At 40.7% G+C, this 26,598-nt stretch overlaps 1 protein-coding gene across 1 annotated transcript in view; it reads right to left on the bottom strand.

The window, feature by feature from the left end:
• Positions 1–24,677, bottom strand: part of ABCB5 (ATP binding cassette subfamily B member 5) — a 122,065-nt gene extending 97,388 nt beyond the window's left edge. The window contains exons 1-5 of the mRNA XM_051852797.2: positions 24,508–24,677; positions 23,000–23,073; positions 13,012–13,069; positions 10,553–10,703; positions 7,397–7,451 (exon numbers count right to left, since the gene is read on the bottom strand). Coding sequence (XP_051708757.2) covers positions 7,397–7,451; positions 10,553–10,703; positions 13,012–13,069; positions 23,000–23,052 — 317 coding nt within the window. The 5' untranslated portion in view covers positions 23,053–23,073; positions 24,508–24,677. The remainder of the gene's footprint in view (positions 1–7,396; positions 7,452–10,552; positions 10,704–13,011; positions 13,070–22,999; positions 23,074–24,507) is intronic.
• Positions 24,678–26,598: the final 1,921 nt, after the last annotated feature.

Raw genomic sequence — 26,598 nt, 5'->3', positions numbered from 1 at the left:
CTTAAGGAATTTATCCTAAGATAATAATATACTAAGGTTAATCAGAATGGAGGGTCATTGTGGAGCTTGTAACAATCTAGGTGTCTTTTAAAAAAAAAAGATTATTTATTTATTTGAAAAGCAGAATTACAGAGAGGCAGAGTCAGAGAGATAGAGAGAAATCTTCCATCTGCTGGTTCACTTCCTAAATGGCTGTAATGGCTAGAGTTGGGCCAATCAGAAGCCAGGAGCCAGGAGCTTCTTCTGGGTCTCCCATGTGGGTACAGGTGCCCAAGGACTTGGACTGTCTTCTGCTGCTTTCCTAGGCACATTAGCAGGGAGCCGGATTGGAAGTGGAGAAGCCAGGACTCGAACCAGCATCCATATGGGATGATGGCACTGCAGGTGGCACCTTTGTCCGCTATGACACAGTGCCAGCCCCACCATCTAGGTATCTAACAGCAGGGGTCAGATAGACATGTAGTCAATCACTAAGCATCTACGGGCTGCCCTCTAAATGTGAAGTTCTACAGACACAGCCACGAGCAAGACAAGAAGTCCTCCTATTTTGATGGACAGTGGCAGACAAAACACCCAGTTTCAAGCTGTTCCACCAAAGAAGCAAGCAGGATGGTGGTCACAAGGTAAGTGGTGGATAAACTTGGGCAGAGAGAGCTGGTGCACATGAACAGAGTGGTCAGGAAAGTTTCTTTGAGGAAGCAAGATCATAGCTGGGATTCCAAAGTTGGAATGAGCCAGCCGTTTCAAGAGTATTCCAGGGAGACAGAAGGAGTCTCTCCCAGGAGAGTCTGAGGCTGACAAAAGCTGAACGAGCAACAACAACAAATCCCAGACTGGGGCTGAGAGGATGAGGCTGGGGAATGTGGCACACCACGGGGCTCAGCTACAGCGTACTGTGGAGATCTGATTCTGTGAGATACAGGTGATGACTGGGAGACTGAAGTATAAGATGAACAGATGTGTTCAACAGTATGAAAGATCACTCCAGCTCCTTGTGGAGAACAGATGCAGTGACAGCAATGGACTTGGAGGAAGATGTTTGCGACCTGATACACAGAAGTAGATAGGTTCTAGATGTATTTTGGAAATAAAAGTTGTCGGACTCATGGACCCCTCCCACAAACTTCTCTGCTAAAAAGATGACTAAGAAGACAAAAAGCTCGGTTCCTGCCTTGAAGACAAGACACCTTATCAGAAGGAGGAAAAGGGCTAAAACAATGGGAGTGGTAACCCATGCTCTGCACTGGAAAATGCAGTGATGTTGAGATGACGTTTGGGGGTAGGCGCTGTGGTGCAGTGAGTTAAAGCCCTGGCCTGCAGTGCTAGCATCCCATATGGGCACTGGTTCGAGTCCTGGCTGCTCCACTTCTGATCCAGCTCTCTGCTAATGCACCAGGGAAAGCAGTAGAAAATGGCTCAAGTCTTTGGGCCCCTGCACCCACATGGGAAACCCGAAAGAAGCTCCTGGTTCCTGGCTTCAGATTGGCACAGCTCCAGCCATTGTGGCCTTCTGGTGAGTGAACCAGCGGATGAAAGACCTCTCTCTCTCTCTCCCCCTCTCTTTGTAACTCTGTCTTTCAAATAAATAAAATAAATCTTAAAGAAGAAGATGACATTTCTTCTCACATTGATCTATGGATTCAATGCAATCCCTGTAAAAATTCTGGAAGACTCTTGGCAGAAATTGGCAAGATAATCCTAAGGTGCATAGAAATGCAAAGGACTAACAATAGCCAAAACAATTTTTAAAAAGAAGAATGAAGTTGAAGAATTTAAACTTTCTGATTTTATTTCTGTAAGCTTCAAAACTACAGTAGTCAAGACAATGTGATGCTGGGATAAAAGCACATATATCAAGAAATGCAACAGAACTGAGAAAACAGATACTTTACAGACTGGATTTTAGCAATGGTGGCAAGTCAGTTCAGTGGAAAAAGATAATTTATTCAACAAAGAGTGCTGAGACAACTGGATAGTAATATGTGGAAAAGATGGCTTTAGATCCTTCCCTCACACCACTCACAAAAGTATAAGAGTTAAAACTTTGAAACTTCTAGAAGAAAATATAGGAGAAAATCTTAATGATCCTACATAGGGCAAAGAATTCTTAAATCCAAAAACACAACACAATCTATAAGACAAACTTGATATACTGGAATTCATCAAAACTTAAGACTTTTGTGCTGCAGAAGAAATGTTTAATAAAACAAAAAGACTGACTACTTACAGGTGGGAGAATATATTTGCCAATATTTCAACAGAGAAAGTAATTTAAAATAATTTTTATAGAAGCACTGCTTCCCTTTTTAAACTATCCTTTCACAACAAGAACCACAAAACCAAAATAACACATCTAACTTTTCAATGTGGAAGAACCATGTGAGGTAACTTCTCATTGTCCAGCAAGCAGACTTCCAAACTACTTGGGACCCAGAAGAAGATATAAAGTCTAAGAGTCCAAGCAATTCTTTTTTTTTTTTTTTTTTTTTTTGCACCAGGAAATAAAACTTCTTGAGTCAAACTATCATGGAAATTTAGATTTAATTGTTCCACATATTGAGCCTGTACTGTATGTTAAACATTATGACAGGCCCCTTACATATCCAAGTAACTGAAGCTTATAGAAGTTACTCAATGGCCGGCGCCGCGGCTCACTAGGCTAATCCTCCTCCTTGTGGCGCCGGCACACCAGGTTCTAGTCCTGGTCGGGGCGCTGGATTCTGTCCCCGTTGCCCCTCTTCCAGGCCAGCTCTCTGCTGTGGCCAGGGAGTGCAGTGGAGGATGGCCCAAGTGCTTGGGCCCTGCACCCGCATGGGAGACCAGGAGAAGCACCTGGCTCCTGCCATTGGATCAGTGCAGTGCGCCGGCCTTGGTGGCCATTGGAGGGTGAACCAACGGCAAAGGAAGACCTTTCTGTCTCTGTCTCTCACTGTCCACTCTGCCTGTCAAAAAATTAAACAACAACAACAAAAAAATTAAAAAAAAAGAAGTTACTCAACAATTGCTACAAGCAAGAAACTGGCAGGGGACCAGTGCTGTGGCACAGCGGGTTAACGCCCTGCCTGAAGTGCCGGCATCCCATATGGGCCCCGGTTCTAATCCCGGCTGCTCCTCTTCTGATCTAGCTCTCTGCTATGGCCTGGGAAAGTAGTAGAAGATGGCCCATGTCCTTGGGCCCCTGCACCCACGTGGGAGACCTGGAAGAAGCTCTTGGCTCCTGGCTTCAGATAGGCACAGCTCCGGCCGTTGAGACCATCTAGGGAGTGAACCATCGGATGGAAGACCTCTCTCTGTGTAATTCTTACTTTTAAATAAATAAATCTTAAAAAAAAAAATGAGTGGCAGAGCCCATGATCAGAGTCCTGAGCTTATGATCTGAATAATTCTGGAGATGCTTCCAAAGACGGGAAACCTTACTACCTACACATAGCCTGGAGACTGATGATGTCTCTATGCATGTTAAAAAATTACAAAGCAAAGAAATAATGTTGTTCACCCTGGCTATTTCAGACCATTTGACCAGAAAGAGCGCCATCTCCTTTTAAAAATGTATCATCTATTCACATTTGTTAACTCTGCTGTACACTCTTTGAAACTTATTCTAGGCTACAACTTGATGCAGCAGAAATTGCTATTTATCTAATCTGTCACCCAATAGCTGTCCTTATCTCTTTTTATTGGTAACAGAACTCCCATTTTGTTTGGAGTGAGAATATGCTCAGCTAAAATGGAGGCAACCATATGCCCAATATAAGGATAGTTTCAGATGTAAGTGGAATTGTTGTGTGGGATTTCTGACAGGCTGATTAACATAGCTGACTCACCTAGGAATGTAGATTTTTGGGGTCTTTTCTTTATCTTCCTATACAATCACTGAAGACCAGGAGGTGATACTGATAATGGCAGCCAGTACAACAAGGGGGGAGTAGAAAGAAAGAAAGAGAAGTACCTTGTGCCTGTTGAGTCATATTTTGTCGTTGGGCTGCTTGCTTTCAGATTTTTATGTGTAATAAAAATAAATCTCTGCCATATAGTTAAGCTACTCTGATGATGAACCTTACATTAAGTGCAGTTGAACTTCATTTAAATGAGTTGATCATCCAGTTTTCCCTTTCACTTTCAAAGCAGGATATAATAGATGAATCAGAAGTAGTGAAAGGGAAGGAAAAAGTCATTTAGGAGTTCATATAAAATTAATAAATTAACTCTTGAGAGCAGAAAAGGAGGTATCATATTCAGCAATAGTAATTTTATTTAGTCATTCTGATTTGGAGTCAGCAAGAAAAGATTGAGTTATTTCAGAATAATTTTCTGATAACACAAAGGTACAAACAACATTAAAATGATATGAAGCTATGAGTTATTTTCTTTGGAAAAAAAACTTAGGTAGAGTAGAATTCTATAGTTCCTGATGATTATGGATGAAAAAAGTATTACCTTGTGCTCAAGAAAAAGGTGATATAAATAAATACTTCTCCAAAATGTAATTTCCACAAGATGTTAATAGATGTTAGAGGGAAAAAAATCAGTTTCCGTAGTCAGGATTGGAAAACTTGGACTAAACAAAATTAACTAAGCAGAACCTTTGCTCTGCTTATCTTCCCTGTGTGTAGCTATAGGAGGCTGTAATATAATGGTGTTTTCCAAAGCAACTCAATTAGGAACCTTTTCCATCATGGAGCTCAGATAGTTCCAAAACAGGACACTGGTTTTAAAAACAATATTATAACAAATACAGTGGTACTTCATAAATGTCAAAAATGTTTATAAATTTAGCAGCTTTTAATAACTGTACATAGACATGCACAAACTTTAAAAAGTTCATAGAAAATGAGATTAAAATATTATTTTGGTGTAAAAGCTTTTTAAATCCAGACATAGTTTTTCCTAATTGGCATTTCCATGAAATTTTCAAATATTCCTTGTATTATTTCATCTTATCTAACCCTTTATTGCATGTCTCAAAAATAAATATCTCAATTTAAAATTTTTCTAAGTATTTTTGTAAGAAATTTATACTTCATATTATATATAAGCACTCTAAGTCAATAATGTAAGACCAAAATTCAGTAGAAGACAGTATCCTGGATTGTAATGGAAAATTTTTGAAAGATTCAATATAAATAAATGCTATGCAAAAGTTGTTAAAAAAAAAAAAAAGAACTTCCCTCCAGAGAACAAAGAATGTTGAATAGCAAAACTGAATGCAAAGGACGACCATTCATACTGTGGTCCAGAATTGTATTCTCTGATAGAACTTTCTGTGACCAAGAAAATGTTCAACATCCATGCTATCCAGTATGGCATCCCTTGTCAGAGTGCCTGAGTTTCCCAGTCCCAACACTTCTGATTCCAGCTTCCTCATAAGGCAAACCTGGGGAAGAAGGAGGTAATGGCTCAAGTGCTTGGGTCCCAGCCTCTCACGTGGGAGACCTAGATTGAATTCCAGGCTGCCTGTTTCAGCCTGACTCATCCCTAGCTGTTTTGGGCATTTGGGGAGTAAACCAGCAGATGGAAGATCTCTCTCTCTCTCTCTTTCTCTCCCTCTCTGCCTTTCAAGTAAATAAAAGTAAATAAGTAAAATTAAAGAGAATTGTGGTCCCCAAAATATCACTGAAATGTGATGGGTGTTCTTTGGGATTGTACAACATGAACCGTTCACTTCTATGGGAAAATAATAGAGCACACATAGGTTGTGGCAAAGATGGATAACTTTAGTAAGACACTATGGAAATCCAGTGAAAATACTCAGTAAAGAAGCAAGTGATTGACCAATATATAGAATTACAAAAATAGAGTGCCTTCGTAAATTATCACTCTGACTTAATAATTTTTACTCTGGATACAACTTTACTATAATGGTCTACTATGGATTTAACAGGACTTAGCTTCCTAAACTCAGAAGATGTTTAAACTATTAAGTCTGATTTTATTAATGGTTATTGGTTAAGAGTGGAGACTTGACCTATTGTGGCATCTGAAAGGTGGGTTTGTTGGGAGGTCCTTAGCTCATTGAGGACTTGCCCTCGGAAGGTGCTTCTCACCAGAGTGTTGTTTATTTATTCATTTATTTTTAAAGATTTATTTTATTTATTTGGAAGGCTGAGTTACAGTGAGAGAGGGAGAGACACAGGGAGAGATATCTTCCATCTGCTGGTTCACTCCCCAAATAGCCTCAATGGCTAGGGCTGGATCAAGCTGAAGCCAGGAGCTTCTTCTGGGTCTTCCACATGGGGGAAGGGGAGGGGAGGGGAGGGGAGGGAAGCACTTAGGCCATCTTCTGCTACTTTTCCAGGTGCATTATCAGGGAGCTGGATGGAAATGGAGCAGCTAGGACTTGAACTGGCGCTCATTTAGGATGCCCATGCCACAGGCGGTAGCTTTACCCACTACACTAACTCCATGGGTTGGTTATTTAATGTAGGTTGGGCCTAGCTTCTCTCTCTGCATCTGCTTACTGTGTGACCATTCCTGTGCACCTGCTCCACCATTGCCAGTCTCCTCTGATGCCAGACTAATGAGGCCTCCAGATCCTGAGCCATGAACCTCCAAATTATAACCCAAGATAAACCATTTCTTTCCCAAGAAATTCCTCTCAGGTATTTTAGTTAAGTAAAAAAAGCTGACTAATATATAGATTGAACAATGAGTCTCCAAAATTAGTCTGAATAAAACCTTAAAATTTTCATCTGATAACATTTATTTATTTTTAACATTTTTTAATTTTTATTTTTAACATTTATAGAGATGGCATTTTCTATAAAGCTTGGAGGAAATAATTTTAAAAACTTTGCTAAGTTGTATACCTTCAATTCTAGGAGGTCAAATTCGTATAAAATGCAAATTCTGGGACAGGCATTTGGTGCAGCAATTAGATGCCATCTGGAACACTCACATCCCATATCACAAGGCCTGCGGTAGAGTCCTGGTTTTGCTCCCAAATCCACCTTTATTCTAATGCACATCTTGGAGGTAGTATCTCCAAGTACCATGGCCCAAGTAGTTGGGCCCCTGCCCCCACATGGGAGACCTCTGGCTTTGGCCTGGGCCAATCCTGACCCTGACCCACAAAGGCATTTGGGGAGTGAAGCAGCAGATGGGAATTCTCTCTGCCTCTTAAAAATTAATTAAATAAAAAAATTAAAATGTAAATCCTCACTTTTCTATGGAGGAAAATTTTGTCAAATACAGCTCAAAGCATACAACCTATACAAATACAAGAAACAATTATGAACTAACTATATTTTATGCACCTAATTAAAGAAGTAGACATTTTTGCTTTGATCACTTACATTTACTATTAATAATCTGATAAAATTTTTAGTTGTTTTTTCTTATAAGTATTGAATACAGCAGCATGTAATGCATTTGATATTGATATTTCATTTGGACTTACACAATCATATCTTCATTCAGCTTCTCTTGAGACTTAGTACAGTTCTGATAATTTGCTGTAAAAATAAGTTTTTTAATTTATAAAAGAAATTAATTAATACTTGGCCTTACTGTTTCACAGGTAGACTTCCAAAGCAAACACAATGCATTATTAAGAAAATGGACTCAATGTCCGTACAGAGGCTTACAATCATCTGGTTTTCTATTCTTCAATCTGGAACTTGAAATAATTATCTCCACTCTTAAGAAATATTCATGTAATGTGAAAAAATACAAGCAAACATCAACCATAGCTTATACTCAGAAAAAATTGTTTGGGGGCATGTCTGATGTGGCAACAGTTAGGAAAGCATTGCGTTTAGAATGCCTCTTGCTGCCTGAGATCATGTATTTAGAATTAATTGAGTCACCTAAGGGAATGGCTTAGAAAGTCCAAGAAAAAAAAGAGCACGTGAAGCTCTAAAAGTAGCCATGGAAAAAAATGGAAAGGAAATTCATTAAAATATCTTGGCTAAGACTAGGATAGCAATATAATACAACAGTGTTTAATGCTTGGTTTATACACTTTCCAAGTAAATTTTGCTATACATCTTCTAGTGAGAAATACATTGTGCATTTACTGGTAGACTAAGGTCCTGATTTCACCAGCACGTAAGACCATTTCATGATTTTCTTCTTTAAACCCCTATAATCAATATTTGCAATGATGTGTAGTTATGATGACCCTTCGTTGCTTACATTGCCCTAACATCATCACTTAGAATAAAGCCTTCGATCTTCATTTATGTGCAAGCATTTCCCCTATTCTATTTATAGAACTGTGGGAGGGAAAAATTCTAAAGCAGCTTATTCCAAAAATAGCAGAATTGACCTGGCAGGAGCAAAGGTAGTAAAACCTAGTAAACAGTTTTAATGAAGTTTAACTGAACTAATAAAGAGAGTAGCACTCCTTCCAAACATGGTGCCTATATTTCTATAAACATACCATAGTCTCATTTTGGAGATGATATTTATAGAAGCAATAGTTGCAAAACTACAGTGCTGGCACAAAAATGGTCTCAGCCAATGGGCAGTTATTATTCATACTTTTATTGGCAGGGTCAACAGCTTTCCAGGAGGTCCTCAAAGTACTTATTATGAAAAAATTGCATAGATTTCATTTTTGCACCAAAATAAACTTATCTTTCAATTCAATTTTTTCCATAAACTTTTGCAGTACTTTCATATTATTCTCCAGAAAAATCTATGTTCAAATGAATAGCCCTGCTTCTCTTTTAATAATGTGTTTTAAAATATCACTGCTATCCATGAGTTTATCTAAAGCTTCATCACACAAATTTATATATGTTCAGCATATCTGATAAAATACATCACAGCAGGTATGCACTCCTGTCCTATGTTAAGTAGTAAGGCAATGAGTTACAGAATAGATCTAAAAAAGGAATAGTCCTCAACAGAATGCTTTAGGTTTATCATTCATTCATTCATTCATTCATAGCTGGCAAGCAGTGAATATGCATTCAGTGAATTGGTGGATCTATTTAACAACAAATTAGCTTATATATTTAGCTTTTTCACTAAAATAAAAATTTTAAGTTATTATCGTTAATTTGAATATTATATTATTTTCAATTCAATATTATATTATTGATATACAATGAAAATAGTTATACATTATATAAGTAATATTTCTTTTCATTAACTATACTTACATAAAAATTTTCTGTTTAGACAGGAGACCACCAGATAGAAGGATGTAGAGAGATGGAAGCAATGGGTTTATTTCTCTCAAAGAACACTGGAACACTTAAAAGCCTTTGGGTGAAACCAAGTTGGTATAGCTTAGTATTCAAGTTGAATAGGGCAGTGATGGAAGTACATGGTAGAGAGCTACACTAGTGTGTAAAAGACAGTCCAGGTTTTTACTTCCTCGCATGGAATTTGGGGAAAAAATACATTATCAGGCAATTACTCATGTTGAGAACATCCACTAAATAAAGAGTGGACACTCACATGTTAGTGCATTGGGAAATCAGTGTATTTCCACATAAAGAATAATGTCTCCTTAAAGGACAAACGCTGAATGCAAAGAAGGGTGCCTACACACACGGGTAATGTGGCAGCACTTCACTGCACACTGATGCCAGTTCCTCCACTCGTCTTCCTTCAGGGTATTTGTCTCTGTGACTGTCCTTTCCTGCATGCGACTTCCTGCCTGCTTGCTTCATTGTGTTCTCTCTCTGTTAAAGAAGCTCCAAGCATCTAGTAAGCCAGAAGACATAGCCATTCTTAATTTTTTGATTTTTCCTTTGGAGCGGTACCTTATAGCTACGTGGCCTAGGAAGGCCCAAGGGTTTGATTAAGTGTTTATATAATCACTTGTAACAGTAAATTATTTGAATTCCTAGAGAGACAGACTGAGCTAAACTTTATCTCACAGGATTCTTACTGATCATTAGCAAGCAGACTTTGCACTTGAACTGCAAGATTGTCTCCAATCTGTTCTGCGTACTCTCCCTCCCTCCCTTCTTTCTCTCTTTCTTTCAGGATTTATGTATTTATTTGAAAGCAGAGCCAGAGAAAGAGAGGAGAGACAGAAAGAGAGATCCTGCACCTGCTGGGCCACTCCCTAATTGGCTGCAACGATCGAGGCTGGCCATGCCAAAGCCAGGAGCCAGGAGCTTCTTCCTGGTCTCCCACGTGGGTGGAGGGGCCCAAGGACCTGGGCTATCCTCCGCTACTTTTCCCAGGCCATAGCAGAGAGCTGGATTGGAAGTGGAGCAGCCAGGACTCGAACTGCTGCCCATATGCCGGTGCCAGAGGCTGCAACTTAACCTGCTGCCCCATAGCACCGGCCCCTGCCCTGTATATTCTGAACTCCATATTCATGTGAACCAATTCTTTAAAATAAATCTGTCTTTATCATTCTACATACACACACACACACACACACAATTGGTTCTGTTTCTCTTGAAAACCCTGATTAATACAGATTTTGTTTTAAAACAGCTCTTTTAATGTTTTAAAAAGAGACTTAAATGCATATTATATGCATATTATTTTATGATATAATAAGCTTCAGTATGAATTCAAGGTTTAATGGTTTTATACAATGCATTTAAGTCCCTAGCAATACAGAAACAAATCTTGAACTCACTTGCATTGGTTTGGACTAGACATCCACTAACAAGGTGATCACTCACTTCTCCTAAAACCAGCGACATCAGAGGAAGACAGGCCCCGTTGACCAATGATGCGAGTGCCCCCAGGATCATGAGGGTGATGTCCAGCCCATCAGCAAAGCGGAACTAAGGAACACAAGGCATGGGAGCATTAGTTAAGGCTATAAAACAAGCAAAACACAACCCACAGCTTGAGTCGTAGAGTACTTTCCAAATTAAGAGATTAAATAGATGTATAAAATCATGGATTTTTTTTTATATATTAAGTAAAAAAGAATAAGTAAACACTGAATCTTAAGGATTTACAATCTGCTTTGAAGAAGAAATTCAGAAAACCAAGCGTCTACATCATATGAATTGTAGGAGGTGACACGCATCAGATAAGAGGCGGGCAAGAATCAGAAACTTTGCTCCCCTTGGTTGATTCTGGAGGAAGTTAAGATATTTAAACAACTGGGGCCAGCGCCGTGGCTCACTTGGTTAATCCTCTGCCTGCGGTGCCGGCATCCCATATGGGTGCCAATTCTAGTCTCGGTTGCTCCTCTTCCAGTCCAGCTCTCTGCTGTGGCCCGGGAGTGCAGTAGAGGATGGCCCAAGTCCTTGGGCCCTGCACCCGCATGGGAGACCAGGAAGAAGCACCTGGCTCCTGGCTTCGGATCAGCACAGTACCGGCCATAGTAGCATCCATTTGGGGAGTGAACCAACGGAAAAAGGAAGACCTTTCTCTCTGTCTCTCTCTCTCACTGTCTATAACTCTACCTGTCAAATAAATAAATAAATAAATAAATATTTAAACAACTGCAGTGACAAGGTCTTAGTTTATGGAAAGTGCATCTGCAAACTATGAACTCTAAGCTCACATCATAGCGATGTGCCAACTAAGTGCAGTGAACAGTTAACCAACTAGTAAAAGTACAGTGAATTGTACATTTTAGATTCTTAAATTTTAAGTTCCTCGGATTTTTTTCTATCCAGAACAATTTCTATCCTATAAGTAAGAATCTGTAATATTTGCAGGACTATCTGGAATAAGAAACACCGGAAAGCTAAACATTTCATGCTTTTCCATTCATTCCTGCAAAAGCTACTAGACATTCAGAGAGTAACTTCCCCAGCATTGTCGTCAGCACTGCAGAAGAGAAGGAATCTCTCCCATGCCCCAGAATAAATCTCCTTGATAACTTCTGTCATGTTCTATACTTCCCAGGCTTTTGTTTTTGGTAAAAGTTGGCTTTTGAGAAAACAAGTGCTATTTCACGTGCACTTTTTAATTTTTTAAAAGATTTATTTATTTATTTGAAAGAGTTACACAGAGAGAGAAGGAGAGGCAGAGAAAGAGAGAGAGAGAGAGAGAGAGAGGTCTTCCATCCACTAGTTCACTCCCCAGTTGGCTGCAATGGCTGGAGCTGCGCCCTTCCGAAGCCAGGTTCTGGGTTTCCCATGTGGGTTCAGGGGCCTGAGAACTTGGGCCATCTTCCACTGCTTTCCCAGGCCATAGCAGAGAGCTGGATCAGAATTGAGGCAGTGGGGACTTGAACCAGTGCCCCTATGGGATGCTGGCACTGCAGGCAGTGGCTTTACCCGTTGTGCCACAGCACAGGCCCTTCTAATGACGTGATACTTCTAATGACATGACACTGACAGAGACCAGAGTTGGCAAAGCTGATGTCTGGAAGCACATCTATGACAATGTTCCTTGGGGTATGCAGTTGGTTATGACAGTGGTTAGGATGCCTGCGCCCACGCTTGAATGCCTGGCTTTGATGTACGGCTCAGTTTCCTAGGAGCTTCCTGCTATGGGGGATTCGGGGAGGCAGTGGTGATGGCTCAGGTAGTTGGCTTCTGAGACAAAGATTGAGTCCTCAGCTCTTGGCTTCGAGAGCCTGGCCTGGGTTTTGGGGGGCATTTAGGAAGTGAATCAGTGAGTGGGGTTGCTGTCTGCCTCAATTTTTTTTAAATGAAAATATTTCTTGAATATAATCTCAAAGAAGTGGCTGACACATTTTATGATACTTAGACTTTACAAAATATTTAATTACTTTCTATTTCAAAAAGATTATAACACTTTTAAAATAGGAACAGCAACACCTATCAGTGTAGAAGCATTGGAAAATAATGAAACACAAACACAGATAGCAAAAGTCATTCATAATCCCCCACCACTCAGAAATAACCTCTAGTAACAATTATACATAATACACACACTTTTGTTTAAACTGATAATTGTATGGGTGTTGTGCTACTTTTTTCTTTATCTCATTATGAAACTTTTGAGCTTTTATCCTACTGGAAATTACATGTCAATGAATTTTTTTTAATTTCCTTTCCCTCAAATGATGCATGTAAACTATCCAATAAACACAGTTACTCTATGTACTACTGGTAATTCCATAGAATTTTCTGACAGAGAGATTTTCTAACTGGGTACACTTACTATCTCAACACATCCAACAGCTTGTTTTCTGACGTTAGACAATTGTTCTTGTGGTGTTCTGGAAAATAAATGTTTAAGAGGAAAAAATTACAATGTGAGTATAACTTCAACATTTCCAAGTTAATGATCTGCAAAGCTGTCAGCTATCACTCCTGGCAGCAAATTTATACCAACACTGAAATTTTTGAAACAAATTTGATGATTAACAGTACAAAAATTTAGAATAATCACTGGGAGAATAAGTTGTCGCTTGCTGTCTCTAAGTTTATTTGGGTAGCAAGTGATGACATCCATCTGGAATGGAGTTTTTAAACACTGTGACAAAACACACATAACACAGAGTTTGCCCTCTTAACTACTTTTTTTAATTAATTAATTTTTTTTTTACAGGCAGAGTGGACAGTGTGAGAGAGAGACAGAGAGAAAGGTCTTCCTTTTCCGTTGGTTCACCCCGCAATACCAGCCGGGCGGCGCACCGCGATGATCCAAAGGCAGGAGCCAGGTGCTTCTCCTGGTCTCCCATGCGGGTTTGGGCCATCCTCCACTGCCTTCCTGGGCCACAGCAGAGAGCTGGACAGGAAGAGGAGCGACCGGGACAGAATCCGGTGCCCGGACCGGGACTAGAACCCGGGGTGCTGGCACCGCAGGTGGAGATTAGCCTAGTGAGCCACGGTGCTGGCCTGCCCTCTTAACTTTTTTTAAATGTCCAATCAGCTAAACAAGTGCATTCATGTGTGTTGTGGTGCCCTCACCACCATTCATCCATAAAGCTCTCCTCGTCTTGCAAAACCTGAAGCTCTATACTCATCAAACAACAGTTCCTCATTTGCTCCTCCCACCAGCCTCTGGCAACCACTATTTTAATTTTTATCTCTATGAGTCTGACTACTCCAGGTATCTCACAGAGGGGGAGCCAGACAGTATTTGATTGGCCTAATGTCTTCAGGTTCATCCTTGTATTATTTTCTTGGCGTAACATCTGCTCTGTTCATCCATGTTGTAGTGTGTGTGAGAATTTCCCTCCTCTTTATGGCTGAGCACTATTCTAGGAGATGTGTTTGCCATGTTTTCTGTATGCATTCATCAGTCCACACACACTAGGACTGATACCACATTTTGGCTATCTTTTTTTAAATTTTTTTTATTTTTATTTTTTGACAGGCAGAGTGGACAGTGAGAGAGACAGACAGAGAGAAAGGTCTTCCTTTGCCGTTGGTTCACCCCCCAATGGCCGCCGCGGCTGGCGCGCTGCAGCCAGCGCACTGTGCTGATCTGATGGCAGGAGCCAGGTACTTCTCCTGGTCTCCCATGGGGTGCAGGGCCCAAGTACCTGGGCCATCCTCCACTGCACTCCCTGGCCATAGCAGAGAGCTGGCCTGGAAGAGGGGCAACCGGGACAGAATCCGGCACCCCGACCGGGACTAGAACTTGGTGTGCCGGCGCCGCAAGGCAGAGGATTAGCCTAGTGAGCTGCGGCGCCGGCCTTGGCTATCTTTAATAATGCAGCTGTTATTACAGGTGTGCAAGTGAGGGTGACTTTTTGTTTCCAATTATCTGGAGTATTTATTCAGAGTATTTATTCAGAATTTTCTGAGAATGCACCATTTTCAATTCTCACCCAACAGTGCACAAGAGTTCCTGTTTCTTCACATCTTCACCAACACTTATTTGCCCTCCCTCTCTCTCTCACTCTCATCGTCATTCTTAAAGGTATGAAGTAGTGGATTAAGGTTTTTAACCTTTTGTCATGAAATGCTCCAGAGCATTAGTAAATGAATCTGTTAAGGATGCATCAAATAAATAAATATACCTTGAATTTTGTCCCCAATTTGGAAATGTCACTTCTTAGCTTATAGTGTATGGAGATCCAAATGAAAGTTTGTAAATCTTAACCATTGATTTCCTTGGAAATTTCTCCATCCAACACACACACACACCTGAAAGATTGAAGGGTAGCAGTTTTTTTTTTTTTTCCTATGAAGATATCACAAGAGGACAAATTTCCATCTATTCATCTCCAGTTTTGTAACATCCTGTTCTGACAGTTTTGATAACCGACAAGCAACTGAATCAGGTTAATAATTTACTTGCGTACAGCCCAATTCACTCTAGGGTGACGCATACACACAAAAAGTTCTTTTAAAAGTCCCATAATCTCTTTCCTCACCCCCAAATGCAGATTTTAATTTTTCAAGACCCAGGGGACAACCATTTCTGTCTTCCCCCTGACTTTCATGGAAAGCTCTGGAAGGGAGCTTGGGTCTTCCATGGCTCTTTTCCACTAGTGTGAGAGCAACATGCGGGCAGGTGGGCGCCCTGCACTGATCTCAGGCCACGCTCCCTGCCACCAAGTGTTGTCCAGCAACAGTGGAGGGGTGGAGCCTGGGGCCAGCAAACTGACGCAGTGGAAACCCAGGGGCCCAGCTCCCAGGTCTAGTACGCCCAGGGCTGGTTTGCAAACTGGCGTTGACTAGCCCAGCACTTCCATTTGATTAATAAAAACCAGACAAGCCCAAAATCTGCCCCCAGCTTCAAATGAATTTCCTCCCCCAAGTAAAATCCCCATTTTTCAAGGCCAGACCCAAGACCTGTGTCATACAGTGCTTTAGAGGGTTTATCCAACTGCGGTTGCCAATGCCTGGAGCTGTTTTCTCTCACAATGCTTTCTCCCATCCTTTCCAGTTTACAGTCATCCAAAAGAAATTAGGTGTAGCTGTCTCAGGTCCTCATGAGGTCGCCTCTCCATGTCAGTGTCCTGTGTGGTAGTGCAGAGATGTTGCAATCTGCTGTTGTCTTCCTACTGGCCTCTTAACCAGTATCAGCCAGTGCTGTTATCACGTTGACCCCAGTGAGGCTGGCCATGCTGGTGTTGTGACCATTTGAAAGGTGAGGAAGATGAGAAAACAGCCTCGCATAGGTAGCTAGTGCTGGAACTTGAGTCTGACTCCAGACCTTGAACCATTATTATCCAGTTATAAAGCTGCCTGTGAAATATATGCTGGAGACATGCTGTATTTGCCTCACAGATAATGCTTACATTCACAAATGTAACCTGAAATCAGTCTGTCCTCTCACCACCCCCTACACAGCATTCTAGGGCACAGAATTTAGAGAAACTATTTTGAATTTTTGAAGAAAAGTTCAGAAAGTCTGGCCAAAACTTGAGGGAGAATTTACTTTGGGAAAATAATAACAACATCAGAATATTAAAGGAAATATATTGGGTGTGGAATCCAATTCTCTTGGTTTTTGTAATATTCTCAGCATTGTTATCTTGTGTGGTTTTGAGAAGAGCCATGAGTTCGACCATTTTTGTTTTTTTTTTTTTAATTTTAAAATTTTTTTTATTTTTTGACAGGCAGAGTGGACAGTGAGAGAGAGAGAGAGACAGAGAGAAAGGTCTTCCTTTTGCCGTTGGTTCACCCTCCAATGGCCGCCACGGCCGGCGCGCTGCGGCCGGCGCACCGCGCTGATCCGATGGCAGGAGCCAGGTACTTCTCCTGGTCTCCCATGGGGTACAGGGCCCAAGCACTTGGGCCATCCTCCACTGCACTCCCTGGCCACAGCAGAGAGCTGGCCTGGAAGAGGGGCAACCGGGACAGAATACGGCTCCCCGACCGGGACTAGAACCTGGTGTGCTGGCGCCGTAAGGCGGAGGATTAGCCTAGTGAGCCGCGGCGCCGGCCCTGAGTTCGACCATTTTGAAAAATACTATGGAAATTCCTGAGAAAACTAAAAATAGGATCATTGTGTGATCTAGCTTTTGGGATATATACCCAAGTAAGTCAAATTCAGCTTGCCAAAAAGATATCTGCACTCATGTACTCACTGCAGCATATTCGCAACATGTCGATATGGAGTCAACCTAAGGGTTCATCAACAGATGAATGGGTAAGAAGAAATGTGCTTTATATACCCAATGTAAATACTGTGCAGCCCTTAAAAAGATGGAGGTTCTAATAATTTGATGGTGTCAAGTCGTAGATTTAAGTCTTTAATCCATGTTGAGTGAATTTTTGTGTAAGGTGAAAGGTAGGGGTCTTGCTTCATGATTCTGCACGTGGAAATCCAATTTTTCCAGCACCATTTATTGAATAGACTGTCCTTACTCCAGGGATTGGTTTTAGATCCTTGATCAAATATAAGTTGGCTGTAGATGTTTCGATTGATTTCTGGTGTTTCTATTCTGTTCCATTGGTCTATCCATCTGTTTCTGTACCAGTACCATGCTGTTTTGATAACAACTGCCCTGTAGTATGTCCTGAAATCTGGTATTGTGATACCTCCAGCTTTGTTTTTGTTGTACAAGATTGCTTTAGCTATTTGAGGTCTCCTGTGTCTCCATATGAATTTCAGCATTATTTTTTCCAGATCTGAGAAGAAGGTCTTAAGTATTTTGATTGGTATTGCATTGAATCTGTAAATTGCTTTTGGGAGAATGGACATTTTAATGATATTGATTCTTCTAATCCATGAGCATAGAAGATTTTTCCATTTTTTGGTATCCTCTTCTATTTCTTTCTTTAAGGTTTTGTAATTTTCATCGTAGAGATCTTTAACGTCCTTGGTTAAGTTTATTCCAAGGTATTTGATTGTTTTTGTAGCTATTGTGAATGGGATTGATCTTAGAAGTTCTTCCTCAGCTGTGGCATTGCCTGTGTATACAAAGGCTGTTGATTTTTGTGCATTGATTTTATATCCTGCTACTTTGACAAACTCTTCTATGAGTTCCAATAGTCTCTTAGTAGAGTTCTTTAACATCAAATTATTAGAGAGCATTGGAGAAACCCTGCAAGATATAGGTACCAGCAAAGACTTCCTGGAAAAGACCCTGGAGGTGCAGGCAGTCAAAGCCAAAATTAACTATTGGGATGGCATCTAATTGAGAAGTTTCTGTACTGCAAAAGAAACAGGAGAGTGAAGAGGCAACCGACAGAATGGGAAAAAAATATTTGCAAACTACTCAACAGATAAAGGGTTGATAACCAGAATCTACAAAGAAATCAAGAAACTCCACAACATTAAAACAAACAACCCACTGAAGAGATGGGTCAAGGACCTCAATAGACATTTTTCAAAAGAGGAAATCCAAATGGCCAACAGACACATGAAAAATGTTCAAGATCACTAGCAATCAGGGAAATGCAAATCAAAACCACAATGAGGTTTCACCTCACCCCGATGAGAATGGCTCACATTCAGAAATCTACCAACAATAGATGCTGGAGAGGATGTGGGGAAAAAGGGACACTAACCCACTGTTGGTGGGAATGCAAACTGGTTAAGCCACTATGGAAGTCAGTCTGGAGATTCCTCGGAAACCTGAATATAACCCTACCATACAACCCAGCCATCCCACTCTTTGGAATTTACCCAAAGGAAATTAAATTGGCAAACAAAAAAGCTGTCTGCACATTAATGTTTATTGTAGCTCAATTCACAATAGCTAAGACCTGGAACCAACCCAAATGCCCATCAACAGTAGACTGGATAAAGAAATTATGGGACATGTACTCTATAGAATACTATACAGCAGTCAAAAACAATGAAATCCGGTCATTTGCAACAAGATGGAGGAATCTGGAAAACATCATGCTGAGTGAATTAAGCCAGTCCCAAAGGGACAAATATTATATGTTCTCCCTTATTGGTGACAACTAACCAACCACAAAAAAGGAAACCTGTTGAAGTGAAATGGACACTATGAGAAACAGTGACTTGATCAGCTCTTGTCCTGACTGTTGATATACAATGTAATACTTTATCCATTTTAGTATTATTTTGTTTTGTTCTAGTACTATTTGTTGAACTCTATAATTAATATACAATTATTCTTAGGTGTTTAAATTTTAACTGAAAAGTGATCCCTGTTAAATATAAGGGTGGAAATAAGAGAGGGAGGAGATGTACAATTTGGGACATGCTCAATCGGACTTGCCCCAAATGGTGGAGTTAGAAACATGCCAGGGGATTCCAATACAATCCCATCAAAGTGGCATGTACCAATGCCATCTCACTAGTCCAAGTGATCAATTTCAGTTCACAATTGATCACACTGATAGGTCTAAGAGTCAAAGGGATCACACAAACAAGACTAGTGTCTGCTAATACTAACTGATAGAATCAAAAAGGGAGAGAACGATTCATCATGGGAAGCAGGATACACAGCAGACTCATAGAATGGCAGATGTCCTAAACAGCACTCTGGCCTCAGAATCGGTCCTTAAGGCATTCGGATATGGCTGAAGAGCCCATGAGAGTATTTTAGGCATGGAAAGCCAAGACACTCTGGCAAAACAAACAAACAAACACAAAAACATAAAAAACCTAAATGAAAGATCTCTGCGAGTGAGATCCCAGTGGAAAGAACGGGGCCATCAAAGAAGGAGGTACCTTTCTCTGAAGGGAGGAGAGAACTTCCACTTTGACTATGACCCTGTTGGAATAAGATCAAAGTCGGTGAACTCAAAAGGCTTCCATAGCCTTGGCAACTCATGACTAGAGCCTAGGGAGATTACTGACGCCATAAACAAGAGTGTCAAATTGTTAAGTCAACAACAGGAGTCACTGTGTACTTACTTCTCATGTGGGATCTGTCCTTAATGTGTTGTCCAATCTGAAGTAATGCTATAACTAGTACTGAAACAGTATTTTACACTTATTGTTTCTGTGTGGGTGCAAACTGATAAAATCTTTACTTAATATATACTAAATAGATCTTCTGTATATAAAGATAATTGAAAATGAATCTTGATGTGAATGGAATGGGAGAGGGAGCAGGAGATGGGAGGGGTGCGAGTGGGAGGGAAATTATGGGGGGGGAGCCATTGTAATCCATAAGCTGTACTTTGGAAATTTATATTTACTAAATAAAAAAAAAAGTTCAACACACACACACACACACAAAGATGGAGGTTCTGTCATTTGTGACAACATAGGTGAGCCTGAAGACTGTTATGCTGAGTGATCTAAGTGAGGCACAAAAGCCTCATGTCCTCACTTCTATGTGTAACCTAAAACAGTCAACTTAAGAGAATCAGAGAGTAGAATGATGCTTCCATGAGCCTGGGGAGTGAGGGGAATAGGAAGACACTGGCCAAAGGTGCAATGTTGCAGTTGGAATGAATATTAATGATAAGTATTTAAGGTGATGGGCGTGTTAGTTAGCTTGGTTCCATCATCCTACACTATACAAAATGAGGGTATCTTTAAAAAAATTCAAGGAAAATGCATAGCATGAATAAGTGCATGGATTTCCAGTTTGTTTTTGCACTGTAATAAATTTATCTTCTTTAAAATATGCATATTTAAAATTTTTATTTGAAAGACACAGAGAGACAGACACAGAGAGAACTTCCATTAACTGATTCACTCGCCAAATGCCTAGAATAACCTCAACTGGAAAAGGCTGAAGCCAGGAGCCTGGAACTCAATTCAGGTCTCCCATGTGGGTCTCAGGGACCCAAGTACCAGGGCCGTCACCTACTGCCTCCCTGGGTGCACGTTCAGGAGGAAGTTGGAATTGGAAGTGGACTCAAGACTTGAACTCAGTCACTCCGATATGGGGTGTGGGATTCCAAGCAGCATCTTCACTGCTGAGTCATACCTGGCCCTATACTTATTGTTTAATTTTTCACAACTTTATTGAAGTACCTTTGTGTATCATAGCATTACTGTGTAACCCATAATAAAATACAGTTATAATTTGTCCATTAAAATAAAATTTAAAAATTAAAAGTAATAAATACACTATAAAACTTAAAAAAATGTTCCCAAGGGGAATTTGCTTTAGCCTTAATGGTTCCAGACCTCCAAGGAAGTGGCATGGAAGGCTCACCCTCTGTGGCTATTTTCTGTGTTAATGAATCACTTGAGCTAGAGGGGTTCTCCCTTGTTTTATAGCCAATACATTCAGATATCTACTCAGTGACCAAAGAATCAGAATGCAATATTTTCTTTTATTAAATGTACCCAGATGGAATGAAGGCTCCATAGAGAACTGAAATAAAAAATGGAGGCATCTTTCCTCTATAGCCTAGTAAGTGACAAGAAATTCAGGAGAGAGCTGTGAAGCACTAAATTAGTAAGTCCTTTTGCTAGAATACATTCTAAAGTCACCCTTAACCATTCAAAGCATAGATTATGCTAAAGTTTAGGGAAATGCAAACAGAATTACTAGTTTTGGAAAAAGTTCTAGACATTTTTACTGTAGCTGTGAAAATGATAAGCTGTATTTGAAGGTGTAGAAGAATACTCTTACCACAATGAGGCTTCACCTCACCCCGGTTAGAATGGCTTTCATACAGTAATCAACAAACAACAAATGCTAGCGAGGATGTGAGGAAAAAGGTTCCCTAATCCACTGTTGGTGGGAATGCAAACTGGTAAAACCACTATGGAAGACAATTTGGAGATAACTCAGAAATATGAATATAGTCCTACCATATGACCCAGCCATCCTACTCCTCGGAATTTACCCAAGGGAAATGAAATCCACAAATAAAAGAGTTATCTGCACCTCCGTGTTTATTGCAGCTCAATTCACAATAGCTAAGACATGGAATCAATCTAAATGCTTGTCAACAGAAGACTGGATAAAGAAATTATGGGATATGTTTCTATGGAATACTATACAGCAGTAAAAAATCCTATCATTTTCAATAAAATGAATGAATCTGGAAAACATCATCCTGAGTGAAATAAACCAACCCCAAAGGGACAAATACCATATGTTCTCCCTGATCTCTGACAAATAACAGAGCACCTAAAAGGAAACCTGTAGAGGTGAAATTGACACCATAAGAAGCAATGACTTGAGCAGCCCTTGTTTTGCCTGTCGAGGAACAGTTTATTATCTTATCTTATTATTTTTTTTTACTATTTTCTTTTTCTACTTAATACCATTGGTTGAACTCTTTACTTAACACAGAATTATTTTCAGGTGTTTAAGTCCAATTGAAAATAGATCCCAGTAAAAAATAGAGTGGGAATGAGAGGGAGGAGATGTACAGTTCGGTGTACATTCCCACAGACTTACCCCTAAGGGTAAAGCTAAAAACTTGCCATGGGGCTCCAGATCCCATTAAGCTGGGTGATACTGATGCCATCTCACATGTTAAAGTGATAGTATTAAGTGTGCAATTGATCATATAGATAGGATTAAATGTCAAAGGGATCATATAAATAAGACCAAGTGTCTGATAATAACAGTAGATAGAATTAAAAAGGAGAGAATATTCCAACATGAGAAGCAGTCCACACAGCAGACTCAAAGAATGACAAATGCCCTAAACAGTACTCTGACCTCAGAATCAGTCCTTAAGGCTTTCGGATCTGGCTGAAAAGCCCATGAGAACATTTCAGGCGTGGAAAGCCAAGGCACTGTGGCAAAAAATGATCCATCCACATGAAGGATCTCTGTGAGACCCCAGTGGAAAGAAGTGGCCATCAAAGAAGGATGTACTTTCCTCTGAGGGGAGGAGAGGACTTTGCTTTTCTTATGGCCCTGTCTAAATACTGATGGAGTCTGTGGACTCAAAAGGCTTCCATAGCCTAGACAGCTCATGACAAGAACCTTGAGTGATCGCTGACATCATAAATAAGAGTGTTAATTGTTAAATCAACAACAGAAGTCACTGTGCACTTACTCCCCATGTAGGACCTCTGTCCTTAATGAGTTGTACTATGAGTATTAATTGCAAAACTTGTTTTTAAACAGTACTTTATACTCTGTATGTCTGTGTGGGTACAAATTGTGGACATCTTTACTTAGTATAGAGTTGCTCTTCTGTATATAAAGTTAATTAAAAATGAATCTTAATGAAGAATGGGATGGGAAAGGGATTAGGAAGTGGGACGAGAGTGGGGGTGGGAGGGCAAGTATGGGGGAAGAACCACTATATTCCTAAAGTTGTACCTACGAAATTTGTATTCATTAAGTAAAAGCTTTCTAAAAAAATACTCTTAGTAGAATTTAGACAAATCTTACCCATTTCTCTGATCCATTTCTTGCATCTCTTCAGTGCTTTCAAAACTTGCCATTCAGTTTACAGTTTAATTCTTCTGAAATAGCATATTAACAAATATATCATCTTTGTATGAATTTTGTCATGCACACAGCATTCCTTACACCCTTAACAGCTTCTGCAAAAGCTAGCTGCTGGGAATTACACCCTGTCCACCTCCCAACCCAGCTGAAATTTCCAGCTACTTAGTTTCCTGCTCAGATCTTGTCATTGAATGGATAACTTCTTTCCTTCATTCTGGACTTAGATTTGGAGCTAATGAACATTTTAGAAGTAGAATAAAAAGAAACCAGATTCCATGGGAAATGCATGACTTGTTGGCATACTGAATTGTATTCCCATTCCCACTCTGCCAGTGTTTTGATTGTAATTGGTTCAAACTTTTTAAATATATTTTTTAAAGTTTGTTTATTTACTTGAAAGGCAGAATGGAGAGAGAGAGAGGACAGAGAGAGAGAGAGAGACTCTTCCATCTACTGCTCCACTCCCCAAATGCTTATGACAGTTATGTCTGCACCAGGTCTAAGCCAGCAGCCTGAAACTTAATCCAGCTCTTCACATGCATGGCAGGGGTTCAAGTACTTGAGCCTTTACTGGTTGCCTCCACGGATTACATGGGCAGGAAGCTTGGTTGGAAGGGGAGTAGCTGGGATTTGAACCTGGCACTCTGATATAGCATGTGGGCATCCCAAATGGCAGCTTAACCTTCTGTGCCAAAATGCCTGCCCTGATGAAAGCTCTTAAGCTCCTTCATACTCAGCGATTTTCCATAACAAAGTAATGCAGTAGTGTCTGTTAGAAACAGCTTGAGGGAGTAGGGGTTTTTAATGAATGACAATTAAATAAATTAGAACTTCCCCCATATGTGGATCAACCGTCACAAAAATTTGGGCTACTTTGAATACCCACTTATCATTACAGCTGTGTTAACCATCATGTATTCTTCCTTCCATCAGACACTACTCAGGGTCTTAGCTATCCTGACATCCCAATGATGTTGATAAATTATCACTTTGTTACTTGCAGGTAGAGATGTTTGTCACTCAGTTTCTTTTTCAGGCCATATAACATATTGCACTATACTGAGGCAATTATAAGATACAGATTTAAACTCTGGAGTGAAATTGCTAATGAATTAGATAGTACCTAAGCTTCTGAAACAGTTAATCAGCTTTCAGTTAGTAAGGATCTCCATGAATGAATGAGTCCCTGTGGGTCAGAAATGCTTTTCATGACAGGAAGGAATGTATGGCACGAATAAAGCCACCTTTTCATATATTTTCCCTTTTATAGAAGTCACTGGTCAGAACATCCCCAATAATTTGTCATATGTGTGAGAAAGATAATAAAATAGAAAAAGTAAAATGATTGACAACATTTATAGCTACATTTACATTTATAGACACTAACAATTATATATTTAATAAAACTCATAAGTCCAGAAAAAGAAATCATAGCAGTTAAGGCTCACCTTGGCATGTGTGTGCTCTGCTGTCCCTTCACACCAAACTCAAGGGTGGTTTCTCTCCTCAACAGTAGCTGAGTGTACGTTTGGCACTGTGCTTTGCCAAACTTGTTTTCTGATCGCTCTGTGCTCTCTGAGGACAACACTGATGATTTCTCAGGAAGGTACACCGTGCTCTTCACGTCATACTGCACTTGAGGACAACAGGAACTCAGGAAACCCAGTGAGCCAGAGAAACTCTCTTTTTGAAAACACTTTTCTTTTTCAGTTCTCCATGCCTACTTTTTTTATTATTTAGTCACACAATATATTTTAACATCTTTGTGTTTATTTATTTTAATTTTATTTGAAAGGCAGAAACACAGAGAATGAGAGAGGAAAGAGATGGGGGGTGGGGGGGGGAGAGAGAGAGAGAGAGAGAGAGATTGATTTTCCATCCTCTGGTTCGTTCCCCAAATGTCCACAATAGCCTCGACAAGGCCAGGCTGAAGCCAGGAGCCTGGCACTCCAATCAGATCTCTCCTTTGGATGGGAGGAGCCTAAGTACTTGTGACATCACCTCCCAGGGTGCACATTAGCAGGAAGCGAGAATCAGAAGCCAAAACAGAATTTGAACCCACACACTCTGATATCGGATGTGGGCCTCCCAAGTGGCATCTTAACTGATGGGCCAAACGCCCACTCCCAAAGTATCTTTTTGGCCAGTTAGCCAAGTAAGTAATTATAACAGGCAAACTAAATGTCTTTACTAAGCCAATGGTGCACTTGCAGGACAAAGCCGAAGTTCTGCTTGATGTACAACCTAGATTCTATTACTTTATTGGCTCTAAAATGATCACGTCTTCTGATTTCCTCATTTTCTTTGCTAATACCTATATTATGTTCAGTGACACACTCAGCCTTATTTTACAAATCCTACTTATCCTATTAGATAATATTTCTTCATGAAGCAATTGCAAAAAGCATTAAGTTTATATGATGCACTGGCTACCAGTTTATTGGAACTGAGACTTGCTTTTCCTAAGGAACTCATATGCTTTCTTTCTTTTCCTCTCTACTACAATTCACTACTTAGTGTGGTACCAAGATCAGAAGCAAAGGTATTGCCTGAGACCTTGCAAGCAATGCATACTTTTAAAAAAAATTTTTTTTATTTGAAAGGCAGAGGCCGGCGCCACGGCTCAATAGGCTAATCCTCCACCTAGCGGCGCCAGCACACCGGCTTCTAGTCCCGGTTGGGGCGCCGGATTCTTTCCCGGTTGCCCCTCTTCCAGGCCAGCTCTCTGCTGTGGCCAGGGAGTGCAGTGGAGTATGGCCCAAGTGCTTGGGCCCTGCACCCCATGGGAGACCTGGAGAAGCACCTGGCTCCTGCCTTCGGATCAGCGTGGTGCGCCGGCCGCAGTGCGCCAGCTGTGGCGGCCATTGAGGGTGAACCAATGGCAAAAGGAAGACCTTTCTCTCTCTCTCTCACTGTCCACTCTGCCTGTCAAAAAAAAAAAAAGAAAGAAAGGCAGAGTTGGGAGGGGGGAGAGAGAGAGGGAGAAAGAAAGAAAGAAAGAAAGAAAGGAAGGAAGGAAGGAAGGAAGGAAGGAAGGAAGGAAGGAAGGAAGGAAGGAAGAAAGAAAGAGAAAAGAAACTCTTCTATCCGAGGTTCACTCCCTAAAAGGTTGCAATGATCAGGACTGGGCCAGGCTGAAGCCAGGAGCCAGGAGCTTCATCTGGGTCTCCCATGTGAGTCCTGTGGCCCAAGTACTTGGGCCATCTTCTGCTGCTTTCACAGGATCAAAAGCAGAGTAGTGGAGACCCAAACTGGTGCCCATATAGGATGTTTGCGCTGCAGGTGGCAGTTTAACCTGCTGTACCACAGCACTGGTTCCTGGAATGCAGACTTTTTTTTTTTTTTCTTTTTTGACAGGCAGAGTTAGACAGAGAGAGGGAGAGAGACAGAGACAGAGAGAAAGGTCTTCCTTCTGTTGGTTCACCCCCCCAAATGGCTGCTATGGTTGGCATGCTGCGCTGATCTAAAGCCAGGAGCCAGGTGCTTCTCCTGGTCTCCCATGGGGTGCAGGGCCCAAGTACTTGGGCCATCCTCCACTG

This window comes from Oryctolagus cuniculus, chromosome 16 (assembly GCF_964237555.1).
Source record: "Oryctolagus cuniculus chromosome 16, mOryCun1.1, whole genome shotgun sequence".
NCBI classification, from domain to species: Eukaryota; Metazoa; Chordata; class Mammalia; order Lagomorpha; family Leporidae; genus Oryctolagus; species Oryctolagus cuniculus.
Note: the sequence above shows the minus strand (reverse complement) of the source record. Positions and strands in the feature narration are given on the sequence as shown.